At 46.2% G+C, this 26,610-nt stretch overlaps 1 protein-coding gene across 1 annotated transcript in view; it reads left to right on the top strand.

Annotated features, from left to right (window-relative positions):
- The window catches only part of TMEM131 (transmembrane protein 131), a 489,982-nt gene that overhangs the window by 320,736 nt on the left and 142,636 nt on the right, over window positions 1-26,610 (top strand). The window contains exons 13-15 of the mRNA XM_030201383.1: window positions 15,568-15,676; window positions 25,054-25,207; window positions 25,307-25,477. Coding sequence (XP_030057243.1) covers window positions 15,568-15,676; window positions 25,054-25,207; window positions 25,307-25,477 — 434 coding nt within the window. The remainder of the gene's footprint in view (window positions 1-15,567; window positions 15,677-25,053; window positions 25,208-25,306; window positions 25,478-26,610) is intronic.

Genomic DNA, 26,610 nt, shown 5'->3' with positions numbered 1-26,610 from the left:
GCAGTCTGCTGAATATGTGCAGAGAAGGAGAGGGAGGAGTCGAAGATGACCCCAAGGTTGTGAGCTGATGAGACAGGGAGGATGAGAGTGTCATCCACAGAGACAAAGAATGGGGAAAAAAGAGAGGTTGGTTTAGGGGAAAAGATAAGAAGCTCAGTCTTGGTCATGTTTAGTTTCAGATGGTGGTGAGACATCCAGGCAGCAGTGTCAGAGAGGCAGGCTGATACTTTGGCCTGGATTCCTGCTGAGTTTTCTGGTGTGGAGAGGTAGATCTGGGAGTCATCAGTGTAAAGACGGTACTGAAAACCATGGGATGAGATCAGAGTACCAAGGGAAGAAGTATAGATGGGGAAAAGAAGAGGTCTCAGGACAGATCCCTGAGGTACACCAACTGACAGTGGGATAGAAGTGGAGGAGGATCCACCAAAGTATACACTAAAAGTACGATGGGAGAGATAAGAAGAAAACCAGGAAAGAACTGAGCCCTGAAATAGAAGTGAGGACAGCGTATCAAGGAGTAGGCTGTGATCAACAGTGTCAAAAGCAGCAGATAGATCGAGAAGGATGAGGATAGAATAGAGACCTTTGGATCTGGCCAGGAACAAGTCATTGGAGACTAGCAAGCACTGTTTCAGTTGAATGAAGGGGGTGAAAGCCAGGTTGAAGTGGATCAAGAGTAGCTTGAGAAGAAAGAAAGTCAAGGCAACGGCGGTGAACATAACATTCAAGTATCTTGGATAGGAAAGGGAGGAGGGAGATGGGGCGATAGTTGGAAGGACAGGTTGGGTCCAATGAAGGTTTTTTAAGGAGTGGTGTGACTACAGCATGTTCGAAGGCATCAGGAACAGTCGCAGTGAAAAGTGAAAGATTGAGGATATGACATAAAAGGGATGATAGTAGGAGAGATAGTGTTAAATAGATGGGTGGGAATAGGATTGGAGGAACAGGTAGTTAGTTTCGAGGAGGAAAGAAGATGTGTAGTTTCCTCTTCAGTGGTTTCAGAAAAGGAAGAAAAGGAGGCAAGGGTTAAGGGTTGAGAGAATGGACTAAGGGAAGGAGAGATGGAGGTGACCTGGTTGAGAATTCAAGTTTAATCTTGTGAACCTTATCATGAAGGTACTCAGCCAGAGTCTGGGGAGAAAGTGAAGAGGGAGTTGGAGGAGAGAGTTCAGTGTGGCAAAGAGACATCGAGGGTTTGAGCCAAGAGAATTTGTCAACTGGATGTAATCCTGTTTGGCAAGTAAAAGAGCAGACTGGAAGGAGGTCAGCAAGAATTTGAAATGTATGAAGTCAGCATGGGCATGGGATTTCAGCCAAAGGCGTTCGGCAGAGCGGGCACCGGAACATAGGTACCGGATTCTAGAGGTCAGCCAAGGCTGGGGTTTGGTACGCTTTATAGGATGGGGAATGCGAGGCACAAGAGTATCCAGAGCAGAGGAGAGAATAGTATTATAGCAAGAGACAGCCTCATTGACAGACTTGGATAACATAGTGGTAGAGAAGAGATTTGAAACACTGGAAGACAGAATAGGAGGGTCAATAGCCTGAAGATTTCTAAATGTATTGGTTAAGATTGGACGGGACTGGGGAGGAGGATGTTTAAGTGTGAACGTTATCAGATGATGATCAGAGATGGGAAGAACTGAGGCACAGAAACTGGAGAGTGAGCAGTTTGAGAAGAGGGATAAGATCAAGACAGTGGCCATTCTTGTGAGTGGGGGTAGTGGAGCACAGTTGAAGATTGAAGGAGGATGTTAAAGCGTGAAACTGAGAAGCATAAGAGTCAGAGGGATCATTAGCATGAATGTTAAGATCCCCAAGAATGAGGGAAGGAGATGAAGGTTCAAGAAAGAAGGAAAGCCAGGCATCAAAGTCAGTGAGAAAGGAAGAAAGGGACTTATCAGGGGGTCGATAAATGACTGCTACTCGGAGAGGCAGAGGAGCGAATAGACAGATGGAGTGGACTTCGAAGGAAGAAAAACAGTGAGACTGAGGTGGAAGAAGAGGTTGAAATCTACAAGAGGGTGAAAGTAGTAGCCTGACACCACCTCCGTTGCCAACCGGGCAAGGTGTATGGGATAGAAGATAACCTCCATGGCATAGGGCCGCAACTGCAGCAGAGTCTTCAGGGCAAAGCCAAGTTTGTTAAGGCAAGCAGATGGAGAGAACGAGAGTTAAAGAGGTCATGGATGTAGGAAAGTTTGTTACAGACAGAGCGGGCATTCCACAGAGCACATGAGAAAGGCAGGCAAGAAGGGGGAAGGAGAGGAACAGAAATTAGATTGGAGACATCACGGTGTGACCTGCACAAATAGGATGAGAGCTGTGGAGGACCAGGATTGGGATTGAGATCCCCAGAGGAGAGCAGGAGAAGGAGCAAGAGAGTACGGAGAAGAGTAGGAGAGGTATGGTGACAGTGACAAAGGCTAGATGTATTCAGATAGGAAGGAGAGGGATGAATGGAAGGAAGAAAATGTTGAAGGTTGAGAGCTGAGAAGAAGGAAGAGGACAAAAGAGATGGTGAGATGATGAAAGCAGAGGGTGGACAATGTGTTTGTGCAGTGTACAGTGGTTTCAGATGGAGAAACAGATTAGGAAGGGACAGTACCAAGAAGAGAAAGTGTACTGGAGCCATAATTAGTAACAGAGAGAAAATCTAAATGCGGCACCTAGAGCGGAGGCCCTGAGTGGATCAGAGTGGATCTGGGAGTCACCCCGGAGTAGGCTGTGAGGATATGCAGATGAGCTGCAAGTCCTCCACAGCACCTGAAAGGCAGCCGATGGGAGAGCTGAGCACCTCTCAGCCAAGGAATGGCTTACCAGGGGTTAGGCCGAAGCCAGCAGTCCTCCCCCTGAGGGTCATCTGAAAGATGTTAAGAATAATATCGCTTCTGGATGCCACTAGCACAGACACCCAGTTCGCGCTCAGCAAAACTAGAGAAACAGAAGCTGAAATGAAAGATATCAGAAATGCATATTTCACAAAACTGACTTTAGTCCAATTGATAAAATATTTTTCTACCTTTGTATTCTGAGCATTTTTATTTTTTCCATTTGATTGTTTGTGTGTCTTTTGCTTTTCTTTGTTTTGCCTGCCTTTCCAGGGTCTGTCTAGTCGGCATTTCTTCTCTCTCCATGTCTGCCATCTATTTCTCTCTGTGCCCCCTATCCGTCCTCTCCAGCTTCTCTCCTCGTTGTCCCTGTTCCTATCTTCCCCCATGTTCAGCATCTGCTCTTTTAGTGTCCCTATCCTTCCCTTACATTCAGCATTACCCCTCTGTGTCCCTATCCTTTTCCCCTGTGATAAGCAATGCCCCTTGGTGTTCCACTGCCCTGTGCCCCTTTTTTCATCTTACACCATGCCCAGCATCTCTTGTCTGTGCCTTGTCCCTCCCCTCTCTTCCTTTCCTCCCACACTCCAGGTGAGGATCAGAGGCAAGTTTGAAGGGGAGGGGGAGAGTGATAAAGATGTTGAATTCAGGAGTGGTAGGGAGAGGGAGAGAGACGCTGGCTGGACCCAGCAGAGGAGAGAGAAGAACTGCCGGCAGCGATGAAGCCTAGAAGCCAGGTCAGATTTTTTTTTTTTTTTTAGGCACTATGGCAACCTGGTGCCTGGGGTTTTTCAAGCCCTGGTTTAGACTGTTTCGGTTTCAGCCAAAACTGAAAAAGGCAGTTTTGGTTGGCCTCTACAGTGAACCCTTTGCTTACTGGGTTTATGCCAGTCAGCCTCCAAGATGCTAGTCAAATCATTCAGCAGCTGGGAATGTAAGAGGGAGGGTAATACCAGTAATTCACCACAGGAGTGGTAGGATAGAGACATAGATTAAGTAACTGTTATACACTCTGGAATAATGATAAAGACCAGACCTATTCAGTTTACCAAGTTCTAACTCTCTGGGTACCAAAATCACACGGTTCTAATAACAAGGAAGGATTTATTTATGAGAATGAAATATAAACAAGAATGAAATTGGAAATAATTAGAATATAAAAATTTACAAAGATTGACTATAACAGAATGAAACCTAGAAAAAGGTTTATTTATTTATTTTGGTGCATTTGTACCCCACACTTTCCCACATAAGCAGGCGCAGTGTGGCTTACATAAATCAAGAGTATACAATTCAATATGGAGATGGCACAGAAACAGGATGTGGCAGGAGGGGAAAGTACGCGGGACGACATGGGAAATGGCAGGGGTGAAGAGCCAACAAGTGGAAGAGGGTAGACAGAGGATTAGCCAGGGGGAAGAAGCCTTGGCAAATAAGGTCTTCAAGGACTTCTTGAACTGCTGATGATCGGCAAGCTCCTTAAGCTGTCGTGGCAGGACATTCCAGGATTGTGTGCTGATGTAGGGGAAGGACGAAGCATAAAGAGTCTTGTATTTTACATGCCTGTAGATGGGGTAATGTAGTTGGAGGTAAGTCCTTGCAGAGCTCTGGGCATTTCTGGAGGGCAGATCGACTAGAGTAAGCATGTATTCAGGGGCTTCACCATAGATGATCTTGTGTGTAAGTGAACAGATTTTAAATGTAATACGGTCCTTGACAGGGAACCAGTGTAGTTGAAAACGGAGCGGCTGAGCAGGAACAAAGCGAGATTTCCCTAGGATAAGTCGTGCAGCCGTGTTTTGAGCCGTTTGTAGACGTTTAAGAATATAGTCCCGGCAACCGGCATAGATCCCGCTGCAGTAGTCTATGTGGGACAGGACCAGCCAGTGTATAAGGGTACAGAATAGATCCCGTGTTAAAAAATGCCTGATATGCTTCAGCCTCCACATGGCATCTACTATAATAAAACTCACCCTCAACGTTCTGAAGACAACGTTCTGAAGTCACTCACACTCACTGAAGGGTTCATGGATTCATGGTGGTGAAGCCAGAACACTGACCATGTCTTTCTGCCCCGCCCTCATATGACGGACCAATCAGAAAAAACACCCTCAACATTCTTAAACACAAAGGACCATCACAACACCGTTCCCAGGCAACACTAGGCAATGTAAGACAGACCAATCGGAGGAAACTACGTGACAATAAGGGAGGAGCATTCCCCAGCAGAATGGCTCATTATCTGTGCAGCACGGAGAGCACAGAACCACTGCTGGAACGAGAGAAGAATATTCCTGCTGTGGGTATGTGCAAAAATAGACCGGGGGAGAGGGAAAATTTTAAATGCCTAATGCCAGTACTGAAGAGTGCCAGAGGGCCTATAGCACAGACTATATTTGGGATCGCTTGACATGGAGTCAGAGGAGCCGGAAAACAACGTGCCCGTCGCCATCTGGGACGTGGGCGAACAGGACAAGCTGCGGCCAAGCTGGAAGGATTACCCGCGACTCAGCCAGCAGCAAACAGCGACCAAGGAAGGGGGAGGAGTAGGGAAACACGGAGGAGTACGCGTACTCCTTCCCTGCCTAGGAATCGCTGGAGACTGGCTGCCAAACTAACAAAACAACCGCACACCGATGCACCACCTCCATCATTCGAAAGGCATCCACTCTTTCTTCAACAGAAATGCAAACTAATAATACAAAACAAAGAATACATGGTTTCTCAGGCAGCTGCAGGTAACTCCCCACCCCCTTCCTCTTCCCCTTTTGCCGAAGCGGCCAAGGACGTGCCCAACCATCCCCAGCCTCAGGCCAGTTGTCTCCCACCTCGGGGATTCCCCGAGCACCCGGAAAAAGACAGCGCTGATTCCTGCAGCGCATACATTTTCCAGCATTCCCCTGTAGCCGGCCTAAAATGGACCAAACATACCGGATCACCCCCCGACGGCCCGAGACCGTGCTCTTCTCCCTTCCGCCAACTTAAAACAACCATCCCTGTCCTCAGGCAAGCCGTCACCCACCTCCAGGATGCCCAGAACCTCAGCCCAATGGAAAAAGATGGCGCTGCTTCCAACAGCACATTTCTCTTCCAGCATTCCCCTACAGCAGCCCTGAAACGGCCAAACAATACCGACAGACAAAGAACGTGATCCTCAACCTTCCGCCCATCTAAAACAACACTGCTGCTTCAGCACAACACAAAAAAAAAAAACATGGAAAAAAAAAACAACACTCAACAAAGGCTGACCCCCCCCCCCCCCCCTACAACCACATTTACATTTCACCAACAGAAAGACCCCCCTCCACAAACCTCCTTGACAGACAAAACCACACACACACAATACAACAGAAACACACCCTCAAAGCCACACACCAATCCAACCCACTTTGCCAGCACAGCACATCCCCAACCCCCAAGCAAAAAACAAAACAAAAAAAGACACACATCAACAACCTGCACACACACTGCACCCTCACACACACACACACACACACACACAAAATAACTCTGTGACACATACACACACACACACAAAAAAAAACCACATGCTAGCGCCCGTTTCATTGGTTTCGGAAACGGGCCTTTTTTACTAGTAGAACATATGTTTTGCAATGATTTCCACTTGATTGTCCAGACGCAAGTGGTCGTCCAACATAACTCCAAGGATTCTCAGACTATTGGAGATAGAAAATGTGCAGTCCTTCACGGCGAGTGTTCTGTGGATAACTTTGTTGTACTGGGACGAAAGGATGAGACATTGTGTTTTGTCTTGATTAAGCTTAAACAAAAACGCCTTTGCCCAGGAATCCATGGTGGAAATACTGGCTTCAATTTGTTCAGCGATTTCAAAAGAAAAGCACTTTTAAATGTACCTTAAATCAGTTGGAATAAACATACACTTTCTCCGAGGACAAGCAGGCTGCTTGTTCTCACGACTGGTTGACGTCCACGGCAGCCCCCACCAACCGTAAAAAAACTTTGCGGGCGGTCCCGCACGCAGGGCACGCCCACCGCGCATGCGCGGCCGTCTTCCCGCCCGTGCGCGACCGTTCCCGCTCAGTTTTTTCTATTCTGCGCTGGAGAGAGACGTGTTATCGTCTCTCTCTCTCTCTGTCAGCCCCGGAAACTGGATTGCGGCCTAGCCGCGGCTTTTTTCTGTTTAGTGCGTATTTTTTCTATTTAAAAAAAAAAAGTGTCCTCGTCGTTCTTAGCCGCGAGGGCGCTTCGTTGCGGCCTTGTGGCCGCGCGGTCGTTTCTTTTTCGGGTGTGCTTTTCACCGCCACCATCGACGACTTTGACTTCGCCGACGCGATTTTTCCGTCGATGTCCTTGAAGGTCCCGAGCGGATTCAAAAAGTGTGGTCGGTGCGGCCAGCAGATCTCGCAGACCGATACGCTTGGTGCCTCCAGTGCCTCGGGCCGGAGCATAATTCCAAGACGTGCACCTTGTGTCTCGGCTTGAGGAAGCGGACACAGGTGGCGAGGCAAGTTCTTCGGGACTGTCTTTTCGGAACTTGTGCCGGCCCGTCGACGGCCGGATCTTCGGTACCGATGTCGACGAAATCGGCGCCGACCCTGGCACCGACCCCAGGAGTACAGGTACCGTTGGCCCGCCGGCCTGATGGTGACGGCCGCGCGGACAGTCGGCCCAGGCCACTCCCTCTACCCAGGGCCATCGGGACTGAACCCTGTCAGATCCGATTCCTCGAGGCCAGGGGGAGGGTTCTACCTCCTCTTCGTCTCTTCCGCCGAGCGCCAATGACGGGCATCGAAAGAAAGCAAAGAAACACCGTCATCGGTCGCCCACGGCACACGGGACTGCCAGCTCCGGTACCTCGAGGGATGACTCGACGCCCAGGAAGCGGCAGTGCCGGGAGGAGCTTTCCCCCTCGGTTGAAGAGGTGTCGCTGCATCAGTCCGCGGGTACTTAGGTACCATTTCCTGGACCCAAGCAGCTTCCGGCACCGACACCCACACCGGCCCCCCTGCCTTTCCCGACAGCGGGCCTCGACGAGTGCCTCCGAGCCATCCTTCCCGGGATCCTGGAAGGGCTGATGCGCCAGGCTCTGCCAGCACCGGGGGTGCTTGCGCCCCCGGCACCGCTGATGGAGGGCGCCGGTGTGCTCTGGCCCGATGCCGAGGCCTCCGACGCCGCTTGCGGCACCGGTGTCGATCGCCACGCAGGTGGAGTCCCCGTCGATGCCATCATCGAGGACGTGGTTCCTCGCAGTCGAGACGGGCCTGGTTGAGGTCTGAGCTGATAGAGCTCATGTCCGACACCGAGGAAGAGGAGGCCTCGTGGGGGGGAGGAGGAGGACCCCAGATATTTCTCCTCAGAGGAGTCTGTGGGCCTTCCCTCTGACCCCACTCCTTCACCGGAAAGGAAGCTCTCGCCCCCCTGAGAGCCTCTCCTTTGCCTCCTTTGTCAGGGATATGTCTATTTGCATTTCCTTTCCCGTGGTCACTGTGGATGAGCCGAGGGCGGAGATGCTCGAAGTCCTCGACTATCCATCACCACCTAGAGAGTCTTCCACGGTGCCGTTGCACAATGTCCTTAAGGAGACACTGCTTCGGAACTGGCTGAAGCCATTATCTAATCCCACCATCCCCAAGAAAGCGGAGTCCCAATACAGGATCCACTCAGACCCAGAGTTGATGCGGCCCCAATTGCCTCATGACTCGGCGGTCCTGGACTCTGCTCTCAAGAGAGCATGGAGTTCGAGGGATACCGCCTTGGCGCCCCATGGGCAGGAGTCTTGCACTCTGGACTCGTTTGGGAGGAAGGCCTACCAATCATCCACGCTCGTGACCCGCATCCAGTCATACCAGCTGTACACGAGTATTCACATGCGGAACAATGTGAGGCAACTGGTGGACCTGGTCGACAAGCTCCCCCCGGAGCAGTCCAGGCCTTTTCAGGAGGTGGTCAGGCAGCTGAAGGCGTGCAGAAAGTTCCTGTCCAGGGGTATCTATGACACCTGTGATGTGACATCTCGAGCTGCGGCCCAAGGTATAGTGATGCGCAGACTCTCCTGGCTGCGTGCCTCTGACCTGGACAACCGCACCCAGCAGCGACTGGCCAATGTCCCTTGCCGGGGGGATAACATTTTCGGCGAGAAGGTCGAGCAGTTGGTGGACCAACTACACCAGCGGGAAACCGCTCTCGACAAGCTCTCCCACCGGGCGCCTTCAGCATCCACCTCTGCAGGTGGACGCTTTTCCCGGGCCCGGCAGGCCGCACCCTACGCCTACAGCAAGCGTAGGTACATCCAGCCGGCCCGAAGGCCTCCTCAGGCACAGGGACAGTCCCAGCGCGCTCGTTCCTGTCAACAGCGTGCACCTAAGCAGCCCCGTACGCCTCCACAGCAAAAGTAGGGGACGGGCTTTTGACTGGATCCATGGGAACATAGCCGCCATCAAAGTGTCCGTGCCAGACGACCTGCCGGTCAGGGGGAGGTTGAAAGCTTTTCACCAAAGGTGGCCTCTTATAACCTCCGACCAGTGGGTTCTCCAAATAGTGCGGTGCGGCTACACCCTGAATTTGGTCTCCACTCCACCAAATTGCCCACCGGGAGCCCAATCCTTCAGCTCCCACCACAAGCAGGTACTTGCAGAGGAACTCTCCGCCCTTCTCAGCGCCAATGCAGTCGAGCCCGTGCCACCCGGGCAGGAAGGGCAAGGATTCTATTCCAGGTACTTCCTTGTGGAAAAGAAAACAGGGGGGATGCGCCCCATCCTAGACCTGAGAGGCCTGAACAAATATCTGGTCAAAGAGAAGTTCAGGATGCTTTCCTTGGGCACCCTTCTGCCAATGATTCAGAAAGACGATTGGCTATGTTCCCTGGATTTAAAGGACGCTTACACTCACATCCCGATACTGCCAGCTCACAGACAGTATCTCAGATTCCGTCTGGGGACACGGCACTTTCAGTATTGTGTGCTGCCCTTTGGGCTTGCCTCTGCACCACGGGTGTTCACGAAGTGTCTCGTGGTGGTTGCGGCGTATCTACGCAAGCTGGGGGTGCACGTGTTCCCGTATCTCGACGATTGGCTGGTCAAGAGCACCTCAGAGGCAGGAGCGCTTCGGTCCATGCAGTGCACTATTCACCTTCTGGAGCTGCTGGGGTTTGTGATAAATTACCCGAAGTCCCATCTCCAGCCAGTCCAATCTCTGGAATTCATAGGAGCTCTGCTGAATTCTCAGAAGGCTCAGGCCTTTCTTCCCGAAGCAAGGGCGCAGAATCTTCTATCCCATGCTTCCTGGACCAGAGCGTCTCAGCAGGTCACAGCTCAGCAGATGTTGAGACTCCTGGGTCATATGGCCTCCACGGTTCATGTGACTCCCATGGCTCGCCTTCACATGAGATCTGTTCAGTGGACCCTAGCTTCCCAGTGGTGCCAAGCTACCGGGAATCTAGAAGATGTCATCCGCCTGTCTGCCAGTTGCCGCAATTCGCAGCAGTGGTGGACTATTCGGACCAATTTGACCCTGGGACGTCCATTCCAAATTCTGCAGCCCATGAAGGTGCTGACGACGGATGCATCTCGCCTGGGGTGGGGAGCTCATGTCGATGGGCTCCACACCCAGGGACTGTGGTCCCTCCAGGAACAAGATCTTCAGATCAACCTCCTGGAGCTCCGAGCGGTCTGGAACGCGCTGAAGGCCTTCAGAGATCGGCTGTCCTATCAAATCATCCAAATTCGGACAGACAATCAGGTTGCAATGTATTATATCAACAAGCAGGGGGGGCACCAGATCTCGCCCCCTGTGTCAGGAAGCCGTCGGGATGTGGCGTTGGGCTTGCCAGTTCGGCATGCTTCTCCAAGCCCACATACCTGGCAGGCGTAAACAACAGTCTGGCCGACAGACTGAGCAGAGTCATGCAACCGCACGAGTGGTCGCTCCATTCCAGAGTGGTAAGCAAGATCTTCCGAGAGTGGGGCACCCCCTCGGTGGACCTTTTCGCTTCTCAGACCAACCACAAGCTGCCTCTGTTCTGTTCCAGACTGCAGGAACACGGCAGACTGGCGTCGGATGTCTTTCTCCTCCATTAGGGGAACGGCCTCCTGTATGCTTATCCTCCCATACCTTTGGTGGGGAAGACCTTGTTGAAGCTCAAGCAAAACCACGGCACCATGATTCTGATAGCGCCTTTTTGGCCCCGTCAGATCTGGTTCCCTCTACTTCTGGAGTTGTCCTCCGAAGAACCGTGGAGATTGGAGTGTTTTTTGACTCTCATTTCACAGAACGACGGAGCGCTTCTGCACCCCAACCTTCAGTCTCTGGCTCTCACGGCCTGGATGTTGAGGGCGTAGACTTTGCTTCGTTGGGTTTGTCTGAGGGTGTCTCCCGCGTCTTGCTTGCCTCTAGAAAGGATTCCACTAAAAAGAGTTACTTTTTCAAGTGGAGGTGGTTTGTCGTTTGGTGTGAGAGCAAGGCCCTAGAACCTCGTTCTTGTCCTGCACAGAACCTGCTTGAATACCTTCTGCACTTATCAGAGTCTGGTCTCAAGACCAACTCAGTAAGGAATCACCTTAGTGCGATTAGTGCTTACCATCACCGTGTAGAGGGTAAAGCCATCTCTGGAGAGCCTTTAGTTGTTCGATTTATGAGAGGCTTGCTTTTGTCAAGGCCTCCTGTCAAGCCTCCTGCAGTGTCATGGGATCTCAACGTCGTCCTCACCCAGCTGATGAAACCTCCTTTTGAGCCACTGAATTCATGCCATCTGAAGTACTTGACCTGGAAGGTCATTTTCTTGGTGGCAGTTACTTCAGCTCGTAGAGTCAGTGAGCTTCAAGCCCTGGTAGCTCATGCTCCTTATACCAAATTTCATCATAACAGAGTAGTGCTCCGCATTCACCCTAAGTTCCTGCCAAAGGTGGTGTCGGAGTTCTATCTTAACCAGTCAATTGTCTTGCCAACATTCTTTCCCAGACCACATACCCGCCCTGCTGAACGTCAGTTGCACACATTGGACTGCAAACGAGCGTTGGCCTTCTATCTGGAGCGGACACAGCCCCACAGACAGTCCGCCCAATTGTTTATTTCTTTCGACCCCAATAGGAAGGGGGTCGCTGTCGGGAAACACATCATCTCCAATTGGCTAGCAGATTGCATTTCCTTCACTTATGCCCAGGCTGGGCTGACTCTTGAGGGTCATGTCACGGCTCATAGTGTTCGAGCCATGGCAGCGTCAGTGGCCCACTTGAAGTCAGCCACTATTGAAGAGATTTGCAAGTCTGCGACGTGGTCATCTGTCCACACATTCACATCACATTACTGCCTCCAGCAGGATACCCAACGCGACAGTCGGTTCGGGCAGTTGGTGCTGCAGAATCTGTTTGGGGTTTGAATCCAACTCCACCCTCCAGGACCCGATTTTATTCTGTTCAGGCTGCACTCTCAGTTAGTTATTCTTCGTAGGTCAATTTCTGTTCTGCCCTCGCCGTTGCAAGGTTCAATTGACCTGGGTTCTTGTTTTGAGTGAGTCTGAGAGCTAGGGATACCCCAGTCGTGAGAACAAGCAGCCTGCTTGTCCTCGGAGAAAGCGAATGATACATACCTGTAGCAGGTGTTCTCCGAGGACAGCAGGCTGATTGTTCTCACCTACCCTCCCTCCTCCCCTTTGGAGTTGCGTTTTACTCATTCCTTTGCTTGTCATTCAACTGAGCGGGAACGGTTGCGCACAGGCGGGAAGACGGCCGCGCATGTGCGGTGGGCGTGCCCTGCGTGCGGGACTGCCCGCAAAGTTTTTTTTCCGGTTGGTGGGGGCTGCCGTGGAAGTCAACCAGTCGTGAGAACAATCAGCCTGCTGTCCTCGGAGAACACCTACTACAGGTATGTATCATTCGCTACCTGTGCCAAAATGCATACTGTCTGTCCTCTTGACCATACAACTTGCATGTGATAAAAGTTGCTCCCTCTTTGAACACCAAGCACAGCAGGTGGTTTTGTCAAGACCAGTACTTGCTCTGAAGAATTCCAGTGATGATGAATTGATGAGATAACGTGAGATGAATGTGTTATAAGATGTTTTTTTCTTGCCACATCTGATACCCCTTTATATCATTTTGATATCAGTAATGTCTCCAGTGATTAGATCATTTTGTGATAGATGATTGGCTCGTTCCCTGATGTTATAGCTAAAGAAAACTCAAGAATGTCATTTGACATAGGATATTATGCTCCGTTGCTCCTTATTGGCTAAGACAACTGGTTCCTGCTCTTGTGGGAGTTTTCCTTTGGGAAACCAATCTGCCCCAACCCTGATCCCCATATCGCACTGAGTTGAAGAGTTGAGTGGCATGTGGATAACATTCAGTTCACTGAATCTGATAACATACCTTACGTGCTTCTGGCTACTAGGAGGGATCCCTGGTCTTGTGATTTTAGACGGAAGAGGTTTGCCATGGAATGGCCCTAAATAAATACCTCTGTGAAAAACTAAACTTGGCAAAGCTTCACCTTGATGGGTGCATGTCACCACCAAACAAAAGGTAAACCCATTTCTCTGCAGTATTTTTAATTTCAAAGATTGCTGCTGTTGAATTCTCTCATCAGGCCTCCTGTGTCTTGGAACCTTTGTGTGGTTCTAACCCAGTTGATGAAATCTCTCTTTGAGTTGCTGGTCCAAGCTGGAAGGTTTTACTTTTGGTGGCAGTTACTTTTAAGTGCAGTGTTAGGAAATTCCAGACCTTAGTAAACTGCCCTTCAGTTTTTCAGCAATAGAGTAGTTTTCTGCACCCATCCTAAATTCGTGCCCAAGGTCAGATTTCCAACTTAACCAATCATACTTTCAACGGTTTTCCAAAGGTCAGATGTTCGTGAAGAAGAATGTACCTTGCACAACTTGCAATATAAATTCTCCCAGCTTTTTGTTTCTCTTAACCCCAAGAAACTGGAGACTGTTATAGCCAATCACACTGCCAATTGAATAGCAGATTGCATAATTTTGTCTTATGCCCATGGAGATTTGACCCCTGGTTAGACTTGTCAAGGCTTAGAACGTTGAAGCCATGGTGGTATCAGTGACCCATCTGAGGTCAGCTTGTATGGAAGAGATCTGTAAGGCTGTGACTGAACTTCTATCTATGCATTCACATCATGTTACACTTTGGAGAGGAAATTCTAATATGACAGATTTGATCATTCTGTCCTGTGATTATTATTTCCAGGATGCTGTCATTAAGAAAAAAAAATCTGTTGCCAACAAAAACATATTTGCTTGTTGGAATTCTTGATTTTCCATTGTCTTGTCAAGGGTAGCCTGTAGTTGGGGATTCTTACTTTAGAGAACCACATATCTTTTTTTGTTCTTGGAGAAGCAAAGTTGCTTATCCCTAATAGGTGTTCTCTGAGGTCAGCAGGATATTAGTCCTCTCAAAACAATCCTGCCTTTCCTGGGAATTGGCTTTTCCTAATAGTAACTTTATACAGAACTCAGATAGCAAAGGAAGCCTTTAACATACATGTGCATCATTCCAGAAAGCACATTACTTTGTATCTTTGTTTACTTTTCTGTCCATCTCAGTGAAATGTCAGTTCTACCTGAGGACTAATACTGTTGTGTTGAGAGTATCTCTTTACTACTACTACTACTACTACTATTTAGCATTTCTATAGCGCTACAAGGCATACGCAGCGCTGCACAAACATAGAAGAAAGACAGTCCCTGCTCAAAGAGCTTACAATCTAATAGCCTTCTCTCTCCGGGTTGGAATATATATTATGCTGCACTGTATAGGATGTGTTGTAGGCTTTGGTAGTCCTTTTTAAGTTTTCTGTTATATGTTGAATTGTGTTTAAATATTTATTGAATAACATTTCATAAACTGCCACCCTCATCCTCTCCTTCAACTAACCCCGCCCCTCCATACCCCAAGCTGCTTGTTCTCCTCACCCACATGGGTACACCCCTAAGCATGCTGTTTTCCCTGCCTGCTCCAGAACCACCTTTCTCCAGTTACCTACCCCAACTTGGTTTGCCTTCCCTTCCCCAATTGCGCAGCGAGAGGAGGTGGTGATGAATGGCTGTGCACAGGACTGTGTAGTCCCTTTCTGCCATCATAGCGCTGACTACTTATTTTGAAATGTGGCTGTATGGAGGCCCATACAGTTCTAATAGATAGTTGGGCCTAGGACAGCAGAGAGAGGATGTGACCTGATGTGCGCTGCATCCTCCTGCTGCCTGATTGGGGCAGGGAGAAGGAAGCGTAATGGAGAAGAGCATAAAATTCTGCACAGAAGTGCCCTATGAGTTTAAAAAAAGGAAAAAGGCTATCAGACTTGCATAGACTAGTGGTATGGCTATGTTAAACTCTAGAAAAGAAAGTAAGGTCAGCCAACATGAAATATAAGACTAGTACATTGACAGATAAGGGGAAAGTAGCAAGTTTTCTAGTATGGACTACAGTCTTAATTTGGTTATATTTTGCAACTAAGAACAAAAGAGGAAGGTGTAATATGCTTTAGAGTAAGTTTGCATGGCTGACAGCTGACCATTATCCTTTGCTAGAAAATTTTAGTTTTGTCAACTGGTCAAGATTGGGTTATTGTATATAACTGTCGCTGAAGTTTTATTTGAATGTTAAAAATTCATTATATATGTGTTGGTGGATTGCATGATGAAACGAGATGTTTGTGCTAGTATTGTATTCATGTGATTAAGAAAATAGTGTACTTTTGTTTTGGGGTTTTTTTTTTTAACCATCCTTTTTCTTTGTCTGCATTACAGCTTCAAAAGCAAAGAGAGCATCACAGTTTTCTGGAAAAATAACTGTTAAAGCAAAAGAGAAGAGTTATTCTAAGTTGGAAATTCCTTATCAGGCAGAAGTATTAGAAGGGTAAGACTGACTGAAATTGAATGCTGGTACACTTGTACTGTTGTAATTCAATTACTGCGTCAACTTTTTATCTAATTCTAGCCAGCACTTTATCTTCTTCACATTCTTAACCTTGTGAGTTTCTTTTGGGAGCTTCAGGTGAATGGCAAAGAGCTTCTACAATCATGGCAAAACAATACATCCCGACAACCACTTCAGCTGAAAATAGACATCATTTTACCACAATGATATAGTAGTAGCCTGTTTACCCAGGCAGATGAATTTTGGAAATTCCTTCATGTTTATATACACAAAATAATGTGTACAAATTTTATCTAGTGTGTTTTTACAGGATCATTTGGGAAGTAGGGTGTTGAGGTGATTATGATTGAGTTAAATTGGAAGCGTAAGGCTGAAGATTCACCAGGGATGACTAATGCCCCTGCACTGACCTTGTCTTGCAGTAGTACAGCTGCACTTCAGGGTGTTCTTGTTTTTTTTAGGACATTTGTCTGAGTCTAGAAACTATAGAGTATATTAACCTAAGACAAATAGGATACACAGTGTTCATATATATGTCATCTGATGGAGCACAGGGTCAGAGCAGTAAATCATAAGCTATTAGATCTTTCAAATATGCTTTACTGAGAATTTGCAGGGGTGGTGTTTCAAGGCTGTGGCACCAGGTCAGCTCAGTCCACCTCCCCCCAATCCCCCCAAGTCTATTGATCACCTTTCCTTCAGAGTATATTAGGTAACTTACATTTCCTAAAATTTGGGGGGGGGGGGGGGTTGTTTTTGCAATTCTCTACATTGGTTCTTGTCTGCTTCCTCTTCTAACACTGTTAAGGTTCTAGAGCATCAAATGTCATCTGTTGATTATCTGTTAACACTGAGGAATTTGAGTTCACTGTCTGCTGTATCTTAGCTGATGTCCCCAAAGCAGAAAAAATGCAACAGTTTCAAAGAGCATAATACCAGATACTGACACCTACAATATATTGTCTGGGGCCTAGGCATGTTGTCCCTTATTGTGACAACTATCAAAGGGTTCCAACGATGTCTTCATAATCATAAAGAGCATCTGAAAAGGTGTGTTGTTCTCTTAAATCTGAGCCAGGTTCATTGGCATTGGTAATATTGACCTTTATAATCCTGAAGCTGTACTGAACTCTGGGAATGCATTCATATTGAAGCATCTCATCACTTCCAAAGTTGAGCACCTATGGAGGCTGTGACGACATCCCTTACATCCTGTTTGATGTTTGTAGTTTAAGCCAAAGAGCAAAGCACATTGGGCCTCCAGGAGTGGGCTGTGTTTCAGTAGAATGCAGCAGGAGTCATCAATTCCAGTATCAATCAGGGTGGTATCTTCTATTCTTTCTGTTTCAGTGGGCAGTACCACCACTCAAAAAAGAACAATGTAGCCTGTCCTTTCAAAATGTTTTGACTGCTGTGAAAGAGACTCTGTGTTTCAGGCTCTTGAGCCTTGGCAATGTTTTTTCAACATTTTGAAAAGATAGGCTACATTGTTCTTTTTTGAGTGGTGGTACTGCCCACTGAAACAGAAAGAATAGAAGATACCACCCTGATTGATACTGAGATTGATGACTCCTGCTGCTACATTTTTCTCACAAATACCAAAAAGTACTATGCGGAGTACATTTTAAGAAAGCCAAAATCCCTGGAATAATATATTATGTCAATAGACTTTTATCGTGTCACTTCTTGATATTTCTTAAAATAGAATGATTTCAAAGTTTTATGGAGTCTTAGGTAATTAGTTGTCATTCTTATTTGTGGAGGCAATGAATTCCAAATAAAGGCTGTCTGATACTGAAACCCTAAAGTTAAGACCCTTTGAGAACCGAACCGCTTAGGATCTGGGAAATGCAGTAAAAGTGAATTTCTTAGCATATCATTCCTATCATCTTTTGGAATGCATATATTCTGCATGTATAAAGGAACCCTCCCATACATTATTTTAAATGCCATAGTACATAAGATCCATAAACAGAGGTGTGACTTTTTATCATACCTTCGAGCGGAATATATCAAACAATCTGCCATATTCTGAATTGTAGCTTTTTGAGAAGGTATTTAGAACATCCTGTGACAATGACATTATAGTAGTCCAGTTGAGATAGCAATAAACGCTAGAGAGCTATTCAAAAAACTGAAGTATCAACAAAGCTCCTTATCCTCTGTAATTTTCTTAATAGCACAAAAAGATCTTGTGACCTAGCTTGACCACTGTTTGACAAACAGAGTACTGAGCTAGATGGACCATTGGTCTGACCCAGTATGGCTATTCTTATGTTCTTATGTTATCTTTTAATTACTGCATTCACTTGTGATTCAAGTGCTAATGTACTATTTAAAAGTACCCTCCACATTTTTGAGCACAACTCAAATTTAATGTTAGAATTTTCTAACCTATGAATAGTGTCATTCCAAATATTGTCAGATTAACATATTATTAAGAACCTAGTTTTATTTTTGATTGAGTACCCCTGTATCCAATGATCCAATAGATTTACACAGTTATTTATATTAATGATTTCTCTACAGATTGGGAAATGAGAAGTAAAACAGGATCACTGAGATCCTGCTCCGTAGAAAAGGGGGAAGGTCTCACATGGAGAAACTCTGTTACACTGACTTTATCAAGGAAATGGTAGAAGCTATCTTATATCCTTTTAGAGGAGGAAGAACCCAGTACAAATATGCGGGACATCTAATTTCTCAGTCAACCAGTGGAAGTCATTCCCGTTCTCATCCACAATATCCTCAAGGAAGGACAAATGAGAATTTCTATTAACGTCCCACAGATCAAGCCAGACACTTGCGGATTATGCCCATCTACCATAAGAACTTAGGAACATAAGAGTACCCTTACTGGGTCAGACCAGTGGTCCATCTAGCTCAGTATTCTGCTTCCAAAGGTGGCCAAGCCAGGTCACAAGTACCTGGCAGAAACCCGAATTGTGGAAACATTCCATTCTACAAATCCCAGGGCAAGCAGTTGCTTCACCATGTCTGTCTCAATAGCAGACTATGGATTTTTCTTCCAGGAACTTGTCCAAGCCTTTTTTTTAAACCCAGATACGCTAACAGCTGTTACACATCCTCCGGCAAAGAGTTCCAGAGCTTAACTATTTGTTGAGTGAATAAATATTTTCTATTTGTTTTAAAAGTATTTCCATATAAGTTCATTGAGTGTCCCCTAGTCTTTGTACTTTTGGAACGAGTAAAATATCAGTTTACTTCTACTTGTTCTACACCACTCGGGATTCTGTAGATCTCAGTCTCAGCAGGTGGATGGCTATATCCTGTGCAGCTCTGTTGGGTGCTTGCTCCTACCCTGGTCTTCAGGTTTAGTTTAGCTAAGAGGTATTGCTTCAACTTGGGCTGGCATTTGAGGTACACCGGGTGGTATAAGGTCCCTCCTACCCCACTGTTCTTTGCCTGCTTCATCTGCTGGGAAAAAAAAAGAGTAAACGCTATTTTATTTCACCAGAAAATCTCTTGCCTCTTTAAGTAGCAAACCCCCCCCCCCCCCCCCCCAAAAAAAAGAATAAAAATAAAAAACAGCGGCAGGAGTGTGTGTCAGAAATGACTCAAGAACTGCTCGGTGATAAACACCACAAATGTTTGTAGCTTGTGCCTCTGCCAGTGGCAATCCTCTGAGCTTCAAACTGTAAGTTTTTACCTTGCTTATGGCAGCTTCCGTAGAGACAGTGAAACACTGCTGCTCCCTGATGTGGGGGTCGGAGAGCATCATTGGGACTCTGCGCCACTTGCAGTCGGGCCCCCTCTTCCTCCTGCTCTTCTCCCACCGAATCTGGTTCTGGAAGGTCTGCCGCTGTGGGGGGGGGGGGGGGTCAGGTGGGCTGAAATATTGGCAGGTCCCAAGCTTTTGCAGTCAGAACGCATGTTTGGGTTGGTAATGTTTGATCTGCCGGCCTACTCTTTGACTGTGCCCATGGTAGAAAAGTTGCAGTTGGAGGGGGATTTTGTCAGCATGGGATCACAGATGGAGAATCCTTATTCCCTAGGGGAGCTAAGTCAGTTGACAGTGGAGACTCCTTTTTCACCTCAGTTGTGTTTTTCATGCGCCAGGCTTTTTTGAAGTGGCCACTGTCCTCACAGATTTTGCACCCTCAGGGACTTTCACCCTCAGGCACTTTCTTTGGCTTACATGCTAAGTGGCTGCGTTTGGCAGCACAGAAGAAGCTGGATAAAATCTTTGTTCTTTGACTATGGCCCTGATGTTCCTCTTTCGGAAGCTTCATGCCATTCTTTCTTGGACTCCCTGGAGGAAGGCGAAATTCCCTCTTAAGAAAGTGAAGACCCTACTGCAGGCAGGTTGTTTTGTAAGGAGGAGCTTCTTTTCATTATCTCTGAGGCTCTTGAAATCCTTAATATTCAGTCTTCAGAACCCCTCAGTTCAGAGGCTACGTCCCATCCAATGTCGTCTGTCACTGTAACTTTTCATATTTGTGCGGCCAGGTCGGCCCAGTGGGATACCCCTGATTCTAGTCTGCGAGTGGCAAGGGCTGTGTCCCGCCTTTATCCTCTCCCTGCTCAGGAATTTATATATTTTATTTATTTTCTTTTATTTGATGTACTGCCAATCGCCAGATGGCAGCTAAGCAGTGTACAATAAAAGCTCAAAGAGCAAAAAAAAAAAAAAAAGAGAGCGAGAAAAAAAGGAAAATTATGGAAAATATGTCCTGCATTATGTGGGGGGGGGGGGGGAAGCCTGACTAAAAAGCCAGGATTTAACAAGCTTTTTAAAGATGCAGTGTGAAGTTGCTCAGGGTGGGTGTCCTGGTCATGGCAGTAACCGAGAAGTCCAGCCTCTCTTTGGAAGGTGGTACTGCTGTTAAGGATATCCAGGACCACAAGCTGGAGTCATCCCTTTTAGATGTCCTTTGAAATAGCAGCCTTGTGGCTCCTATGCGACCTGGGCCTGCCTGAGTTGGGTCCCAAAGGCCGGGTCTGATGATTTGACTCAGTGTCTGCCTTCCTTAGAAATGGGCTTAGCCTGTCTAGTGCATTTGTTGCTCTATTTGCTGTGTGCCTCAGCTAAAGAGATGTTGTTAGTAAGTGCCAGGCGTTGGGTTCTGGCTCTGTCATTGTACAGCGTATGCTGCCTCGAAGGTTAGATTAGCAACATTGCCCTTCCGTGGTAAGGTCCTTTTTGGTGAGGGAGAAAATTAACGACTTGGGAGACTCTAAAGAGCAGTGCCTGCCCGAGGATAAGCTTAAGGCTACATTCTGTTTCACCCTGGCGTAGGTTAGATTTCAGGACGCTTTGACATTACAGGCCTGGGAAGTCCGGCTCCTTACAGAAATCCCATTTTCCTCAATGGTAGCAGTCCTTTCAGAATGACAGGAGGATCCCAGCCTTCACCTCTAGAAGTTTCTTCTGTCCAGCCTACCCCAGTTATGATCTGTAGGCCCATTCCTAGGGAGTCCTCATCAGAGGGCTCCTTTCCAACTTCCTTGAGGAGTGGACCAAGATCACCTCAGATCAGTGGGTCTTGAATGTGGTCAGAGAAGGGTACAAGTTAGTTTGCTTGTCCTCTAAGATTTTTTTTTTCTTGGTATCCCCTTTTAAAGTTGCAGACAAATTTCAAACAGTTCAAGAGATTTTGCAAGCTTTCACTTGGAGGCAATTCACTGGGTCCCTTGTTCAGACAAGGGTTGGTGTGCTATTCTATTTACTTCATGGTCCCCAAAAAGGGTGCTCTCTTTCACCTTGTCCTCGATATCAAGTATGCCAACATTTCTGCATGGAAGTGGTGGCATTGGTGCAACCAGGAGAGTTTCTTACCATCTTGGACCTCCAGGAAAAGTATTTTCATATTTCTGTTTAGCCTCCATGTCAGCGTTTCCTGCAATTTTCAGTTCTAGGGTTAATAATATACACAGCAGACATTCTCACAGTCCAAGGTTTGAAAGAGCTTGGTTGCTCAAGAAGTGTAAATGTCTGAGCGTTTAAAGTTTGCATAAGTTTTGCAACACATTTCTGTCAGAAATTATTTCATATCTGCAATGTTGCAGTTTGCAAAATTATTTAAGTTAGCAAAACATTTACTGTAAAAAGAAAAGTTGGATAGCACATGAGCCAAAATGCAAACTGTAGCCAAAGAGAGGGGAGCAGATGTAAAATAGCACTTCAGTGTATCACGTAAAAAAGGTTGCAAGAAGAGTTAATCCTTGTACTTCAGAAGGGCTTCATTAGATTTTGCAGCGAAATGATTTTTCCCTCCTAGCTCTGCTCTTTTCCTGCCATGTTGGGCTCTCCTGTGCTTTGCAGTGCTACAGTCATCCCTGCTCTGCTGAGAAAGAGTTAATGGAAATCATGGCGTTGTTTACTACCTGTCACGCGCTTAGCTGCAGATCCGAGATGACCAGCAGCAGACCCTCGTGTTCCCCCTTGGGCTGCTTTGTTGGGACGGCTGCTGATTGGTGTGGGAGGGTAGGAGGCGCCTTGATCCAGGGTTATTGTCGGCCATCCGAGCTCGGTGGGCAAGGAAAGGGGGAGGAGGAGAGTAGCAACACATTGCAACTCAATCAAAACTCTCCACAAAGGGTCCCAAGCAGCACCGAAACGTGCTGAGCAAGTTCAAATACCTGTGCACCTTCCAAGGTTTTTTTTGTATTTTTTTCTTATGTTTTTCTGCTCTATTTCTGTTGCATGCATGTTCACTGCATGCTTTCTCCTGACTGCATCCCTGAGAGCTGAAGTTATACCTCCATGTACTCCCACAGCCCAGAAACAAAGAGCCAGTGTTAGAGCAAAGGCTCCGACAGGCAGCTGGCATTGGCTGTTGTCTGTCCTGCCGCTCCTCCTCTCCCCTCTGACGTTGCTGCGCTCCTCCGGGGTCTTCCTCCAGGGGCAATGACGTGCAGGGGATAGGAGGAGCGGCTGCAGAGATGACAGCCAATGCCAGTTGGCTGTCTACGGATCCGTGTTTCAGTTTTAATTTTTTTTTCTGTTTTGTTTTTGTACCGGCCCGCCGCTGCTGCTCAAGAGGAGAAGCAGCAGCGGCCGGACAGCGGTAGTATTGGCGGCTGCGGGTGGCGAGAGGGTTGATGTGTCCGGGGGGGGGGGGGGGGTAGGGCCTTGGGTGATGCGCCGGGGGGGAGGGGCTTGGGTGTTGCGCTGGGGAGGGTGGGAGGGCTTGTGTGATGCACCGGTGCGGAGGGGCTTGGGTGTTGCGGGGGGGGGGGGGGGGGCTCTGTGAGTTGTTTCGTAGGCAGGGAGAGGAGTACGGAAACACGCTCCATGTGTTTCCCTACTCCTCCCCCTGCCTGGCTCGTAGTGGTGTATATCGATGTCTGCCCCTGCGATTGGTTGAGGGCCATTGCTCCGCCCTCAACATCATCACGTTTGACGCAAGGGCGGGGCAAACACTCATGGGCAAATTGTGATTTCACCACCATGCAGTTAGAACGTTGGGACTTGTGAAAGCTTCATTAGAACGTTGGAGGTGCGTTTTATATAGAGAGATATGCTCATTCTAAATATAACTGTTATGTACTTCAATTGTCATTTTATCTCAGGAAGATTTTTTTGATTTTTTTTTTTTTGCTTATTTTCTGATTTTGTTTAAACATAAAACTCTTTAACAGGCAGGCAAAATCAGCCACAAAAAGTGAAACAGTATGCTTTAACACAAAATATTCTGGTTTAAAAATTCAAATGTTAGAAAGCAATGAAAGAAAAGGATTCATACACGTGAATAGGGATACATCTGAGATTCTTTGGGAGAGTTACTGAAAAATAATGACTGGATGTTTTGATTTTCAGATTTGTCTGAGATATTCCATTTTGTTTGAGCAAGTTAAATTTGATATCTTTCTGAGTTTTTTTTGGTTTTTTGGTTTTTTTTTTTTTTGCAACGGACAGAGGCATGTCCCTTGTACAGAATTGTTTTCAATATTTTGTATGTTGGAAAGCATAAAAAGGGATCCTGCTCTTAGCATAAATTGATTTAAATTTTATTGGAATTTGAGAAAACTCATATTTAATCAAAATGTAAGCCTTTCAATAAGAAGTTATTTGAATCAAGTAATTGAAAGTAAGTTGCTCAGATCTGGAGCAAAAATACATTGTTTTATTTCAAGGCATGATGTAAACAGTTTGAAATAGGAGTAATCCAGCATTTCATAAAAACACAAGTGGAGGTTCCCCCCTCCCTTTATTTTTTTTTTTTTACATTTCCTCTCAAGAATAGAATTTCATTTCATTGATTTCTAAGCTGCCTGTCATATATCTAGAACCCAGTACTCAGGACACACCCATCCAGTGTTTACAGGATACCCATAATGAATATGCATTTGAGAGATTTGCATACAATAAAGGCAGTGCATGCAGATTGATCTCATGTATATTCATTATGGATACCTTGAAAATGGCTGGGTATGTCTTGAGGACTGGGTTGAGAACCCTTGCTCTAGAATAAATATTGTAATCATAATATATTAAGGGTTTTTTAATGTTAGAGAAGGCTGCAAGAAATTTTGGTTGGTGATGAATCTCAATAGCATGGTACTGGTGTTGGTTTTTAGTATTGTAATGTATATATTTATCTACCCAAAGTGGTGCAAACCCACTGGGCATTCTACCATCCTTTGCTATGTTGCTACCTGATAAAACTATATATAATATGCCTTTTGTCATAACAAGTAAGTTCTCTAGAGATGTGTCTTGGGGTTTTTTTTCCCTTTTTTTTTACTCATTCCCTTGCTACTCTTTCTCTAACTGGTCTTACAGAGCAACATGCAGCCAGACAGGCTTGGTGAGAACCAGATAGTCACCAGATTTATGAACCTGTTCTGATTTAGTTGTTACAAGATATTCTTTTATTAGAAGATACGCTGACAATTTTTTTTTGTGTGTGTGTATTGGGGTTAGAAAACGAGTATGGTTTATTTTGTGACTTGTCATGTGATTTGGTGTCATCCAAGCTCTGTCTCCAGGACCTTGATGTAACTTGCTTATTTAGCAGAGAATTCTAATTCTTTTTTGTTCTGAGATGACTGAGGATGTGGGATGGGAGTGGTAGAAGGATTGGGGGGGGGGGGGGGGGAGGGCAAGGCCAGAAGTAGTAGTGTAAGGGAATGATATAAGCTGACGTTACCATCCAAGGGAGACACTGATGTGTGCTTTTGTTTTTTATTCATCCTCCTCTTATGGATAAGCCTTGAGTTTATTTTTGGAGCCCTGTCAACAGGCCATTTTACATGGCATTTTATAAATATTTTGTGCTGAGCTGCCATTATCAGAGGTTACTTAGCTTACAGAATTGACAAGGAAGAAGATGGGGAGAAAATGTGGACACATTGTATTCTAATACTTATTTTGTATTCTTTGGCATTAGATACTTGGGTTTTGATCATGCTGCCACATTATTTCACATCAGAGACAGTCCTGTTGACCCAGTGGAAAATCCTGTCATCCTTACTAATACATTTAGCTTTTCAGTCTTCATTCATGATGTTTTGTTACCACTTGAGGCAAAAGCAATGTTTAAAGTAAGTCCCGAGTTTTCTTCTTTGTTGAAAATTAATTGAAACCTTTTTATTAATGTTTAATTTTAAAAATATGTTTTTGCTCTTTACAAATCACTTTAGGTTCAGAACTTCAGCAAGCCTGTATTAATTCCACCCAATGAATCCAGAAATGTATTTTCACTTGTTTTCACACCTTCCACATCGGCTGTTCATATAGATAACAATTTATTACTCATAACCAATGCCTCTAAATTTCATCTACCTGTGAGGGCATACACAGGATTTTTAAATGTAAGTATATGTTTTCTTACAATTAAAGATTTTTAAAAAACCCAAATTGAACACGTCTCTTTCAAGCAAGTACTAAACTTGTTTTTGTTTTTAATTTTGTTCATTTAGATGCCCTTTTACTAAGCCACAGTAGGCCTACCGCATGCTAAGAGAGCACTACTGTGGAATGCGCCGAGGTGTCCCCCTGGTAGTGTCACTCTTAGCATGTGATAATCCCACACTGGAAAATATATATATTTTTTTCCAGCGTGGGAGGCGTGTCTGGGGGTGGAGAGTAGGTGTGCCTGTGCAAACAGGGGCATATTACCGTCTACCCAATTAGCGCAGAATACCACAGGAGCTCTTACTGCCACCTAAATAGGTGGCGTTAAAGGATCCCGGTGGTAATGGCTATGCGCTATTGGGGAAATCCCGACTGCACCCATTTTTCAGCCACGCTAGAAAATGACTGGAGTGTGTGGCAAATATATGCGCTACTCACAGCGCCAGCCACTTTCGAGTCCTGTTTAGTAAAAAGACTCCTTGATCTAGTATTTGTTATTTCTTTCTCAACAAAATGTTCCGATTTGGTAGAAGGTAAAAAAGATTCTTCCAAGATTAAATATCTTTAGTGGAGTCACTCTTGGATCACATGATACTATGGTCAGGCTATAAAATTTTCAATTTCATTTCTTTGGCTTTTAGTCAAAGATCGCCAGCAGCTTAAAAAATTCTACAAGGTATCCGTTAGAGCAGTGGTTCTCAGCCCAGTCCTTGAGGCGTACCCAGCCAATTGAGTTTTTGGGATACCCACAATGAATATATGCATGAGATAAGATTCGCACGCACTGCCTCTTTGGTATGCAAATCTATTTCTTACATAATAATTATGGATATCCTGAAAACCTGACTGGCGGGATGTGTTCCGAGGCCTGGGTTGAGAAGCATTGCCTTAGAGGGTAATCTGAGGGTCAGTGAAATTTTGAATAGAATAAAATTCACTAGCCACCTCACCTCATTCTGGATGCCTGTGTATGGTAACCTTGTATAAGGAAACAAACAGGACTAAATGGTAGGTATTCACCATGGAAAAAGGCGAAAGGTAGAGTACCTCAGGGATATGTATTGGAACTGGTATCAATGTTTATTGATCT

The sequence above is a fragment of the Microcaecilia unicolor genome, chromosome 4 (genome assembly GCF_901765095.1).
Source record: "Microcaecilia unicolor chromosome 4, aMicUni1.1, whole genome shotgun sequence".
Taxonomy (NCBI): domain Eukaryota; kingdom Metazoa; phylum Chordata; class Amphibia; order Gymnophiona; family Siphonopidae; genus Microcaecilia; species Microcaecilia unicolor.
The sequence above is the reverse complement of the archived record's forward strand: the minus strand, read 5'-3'. Positions and strand labels throughout refer to the sequence as shown.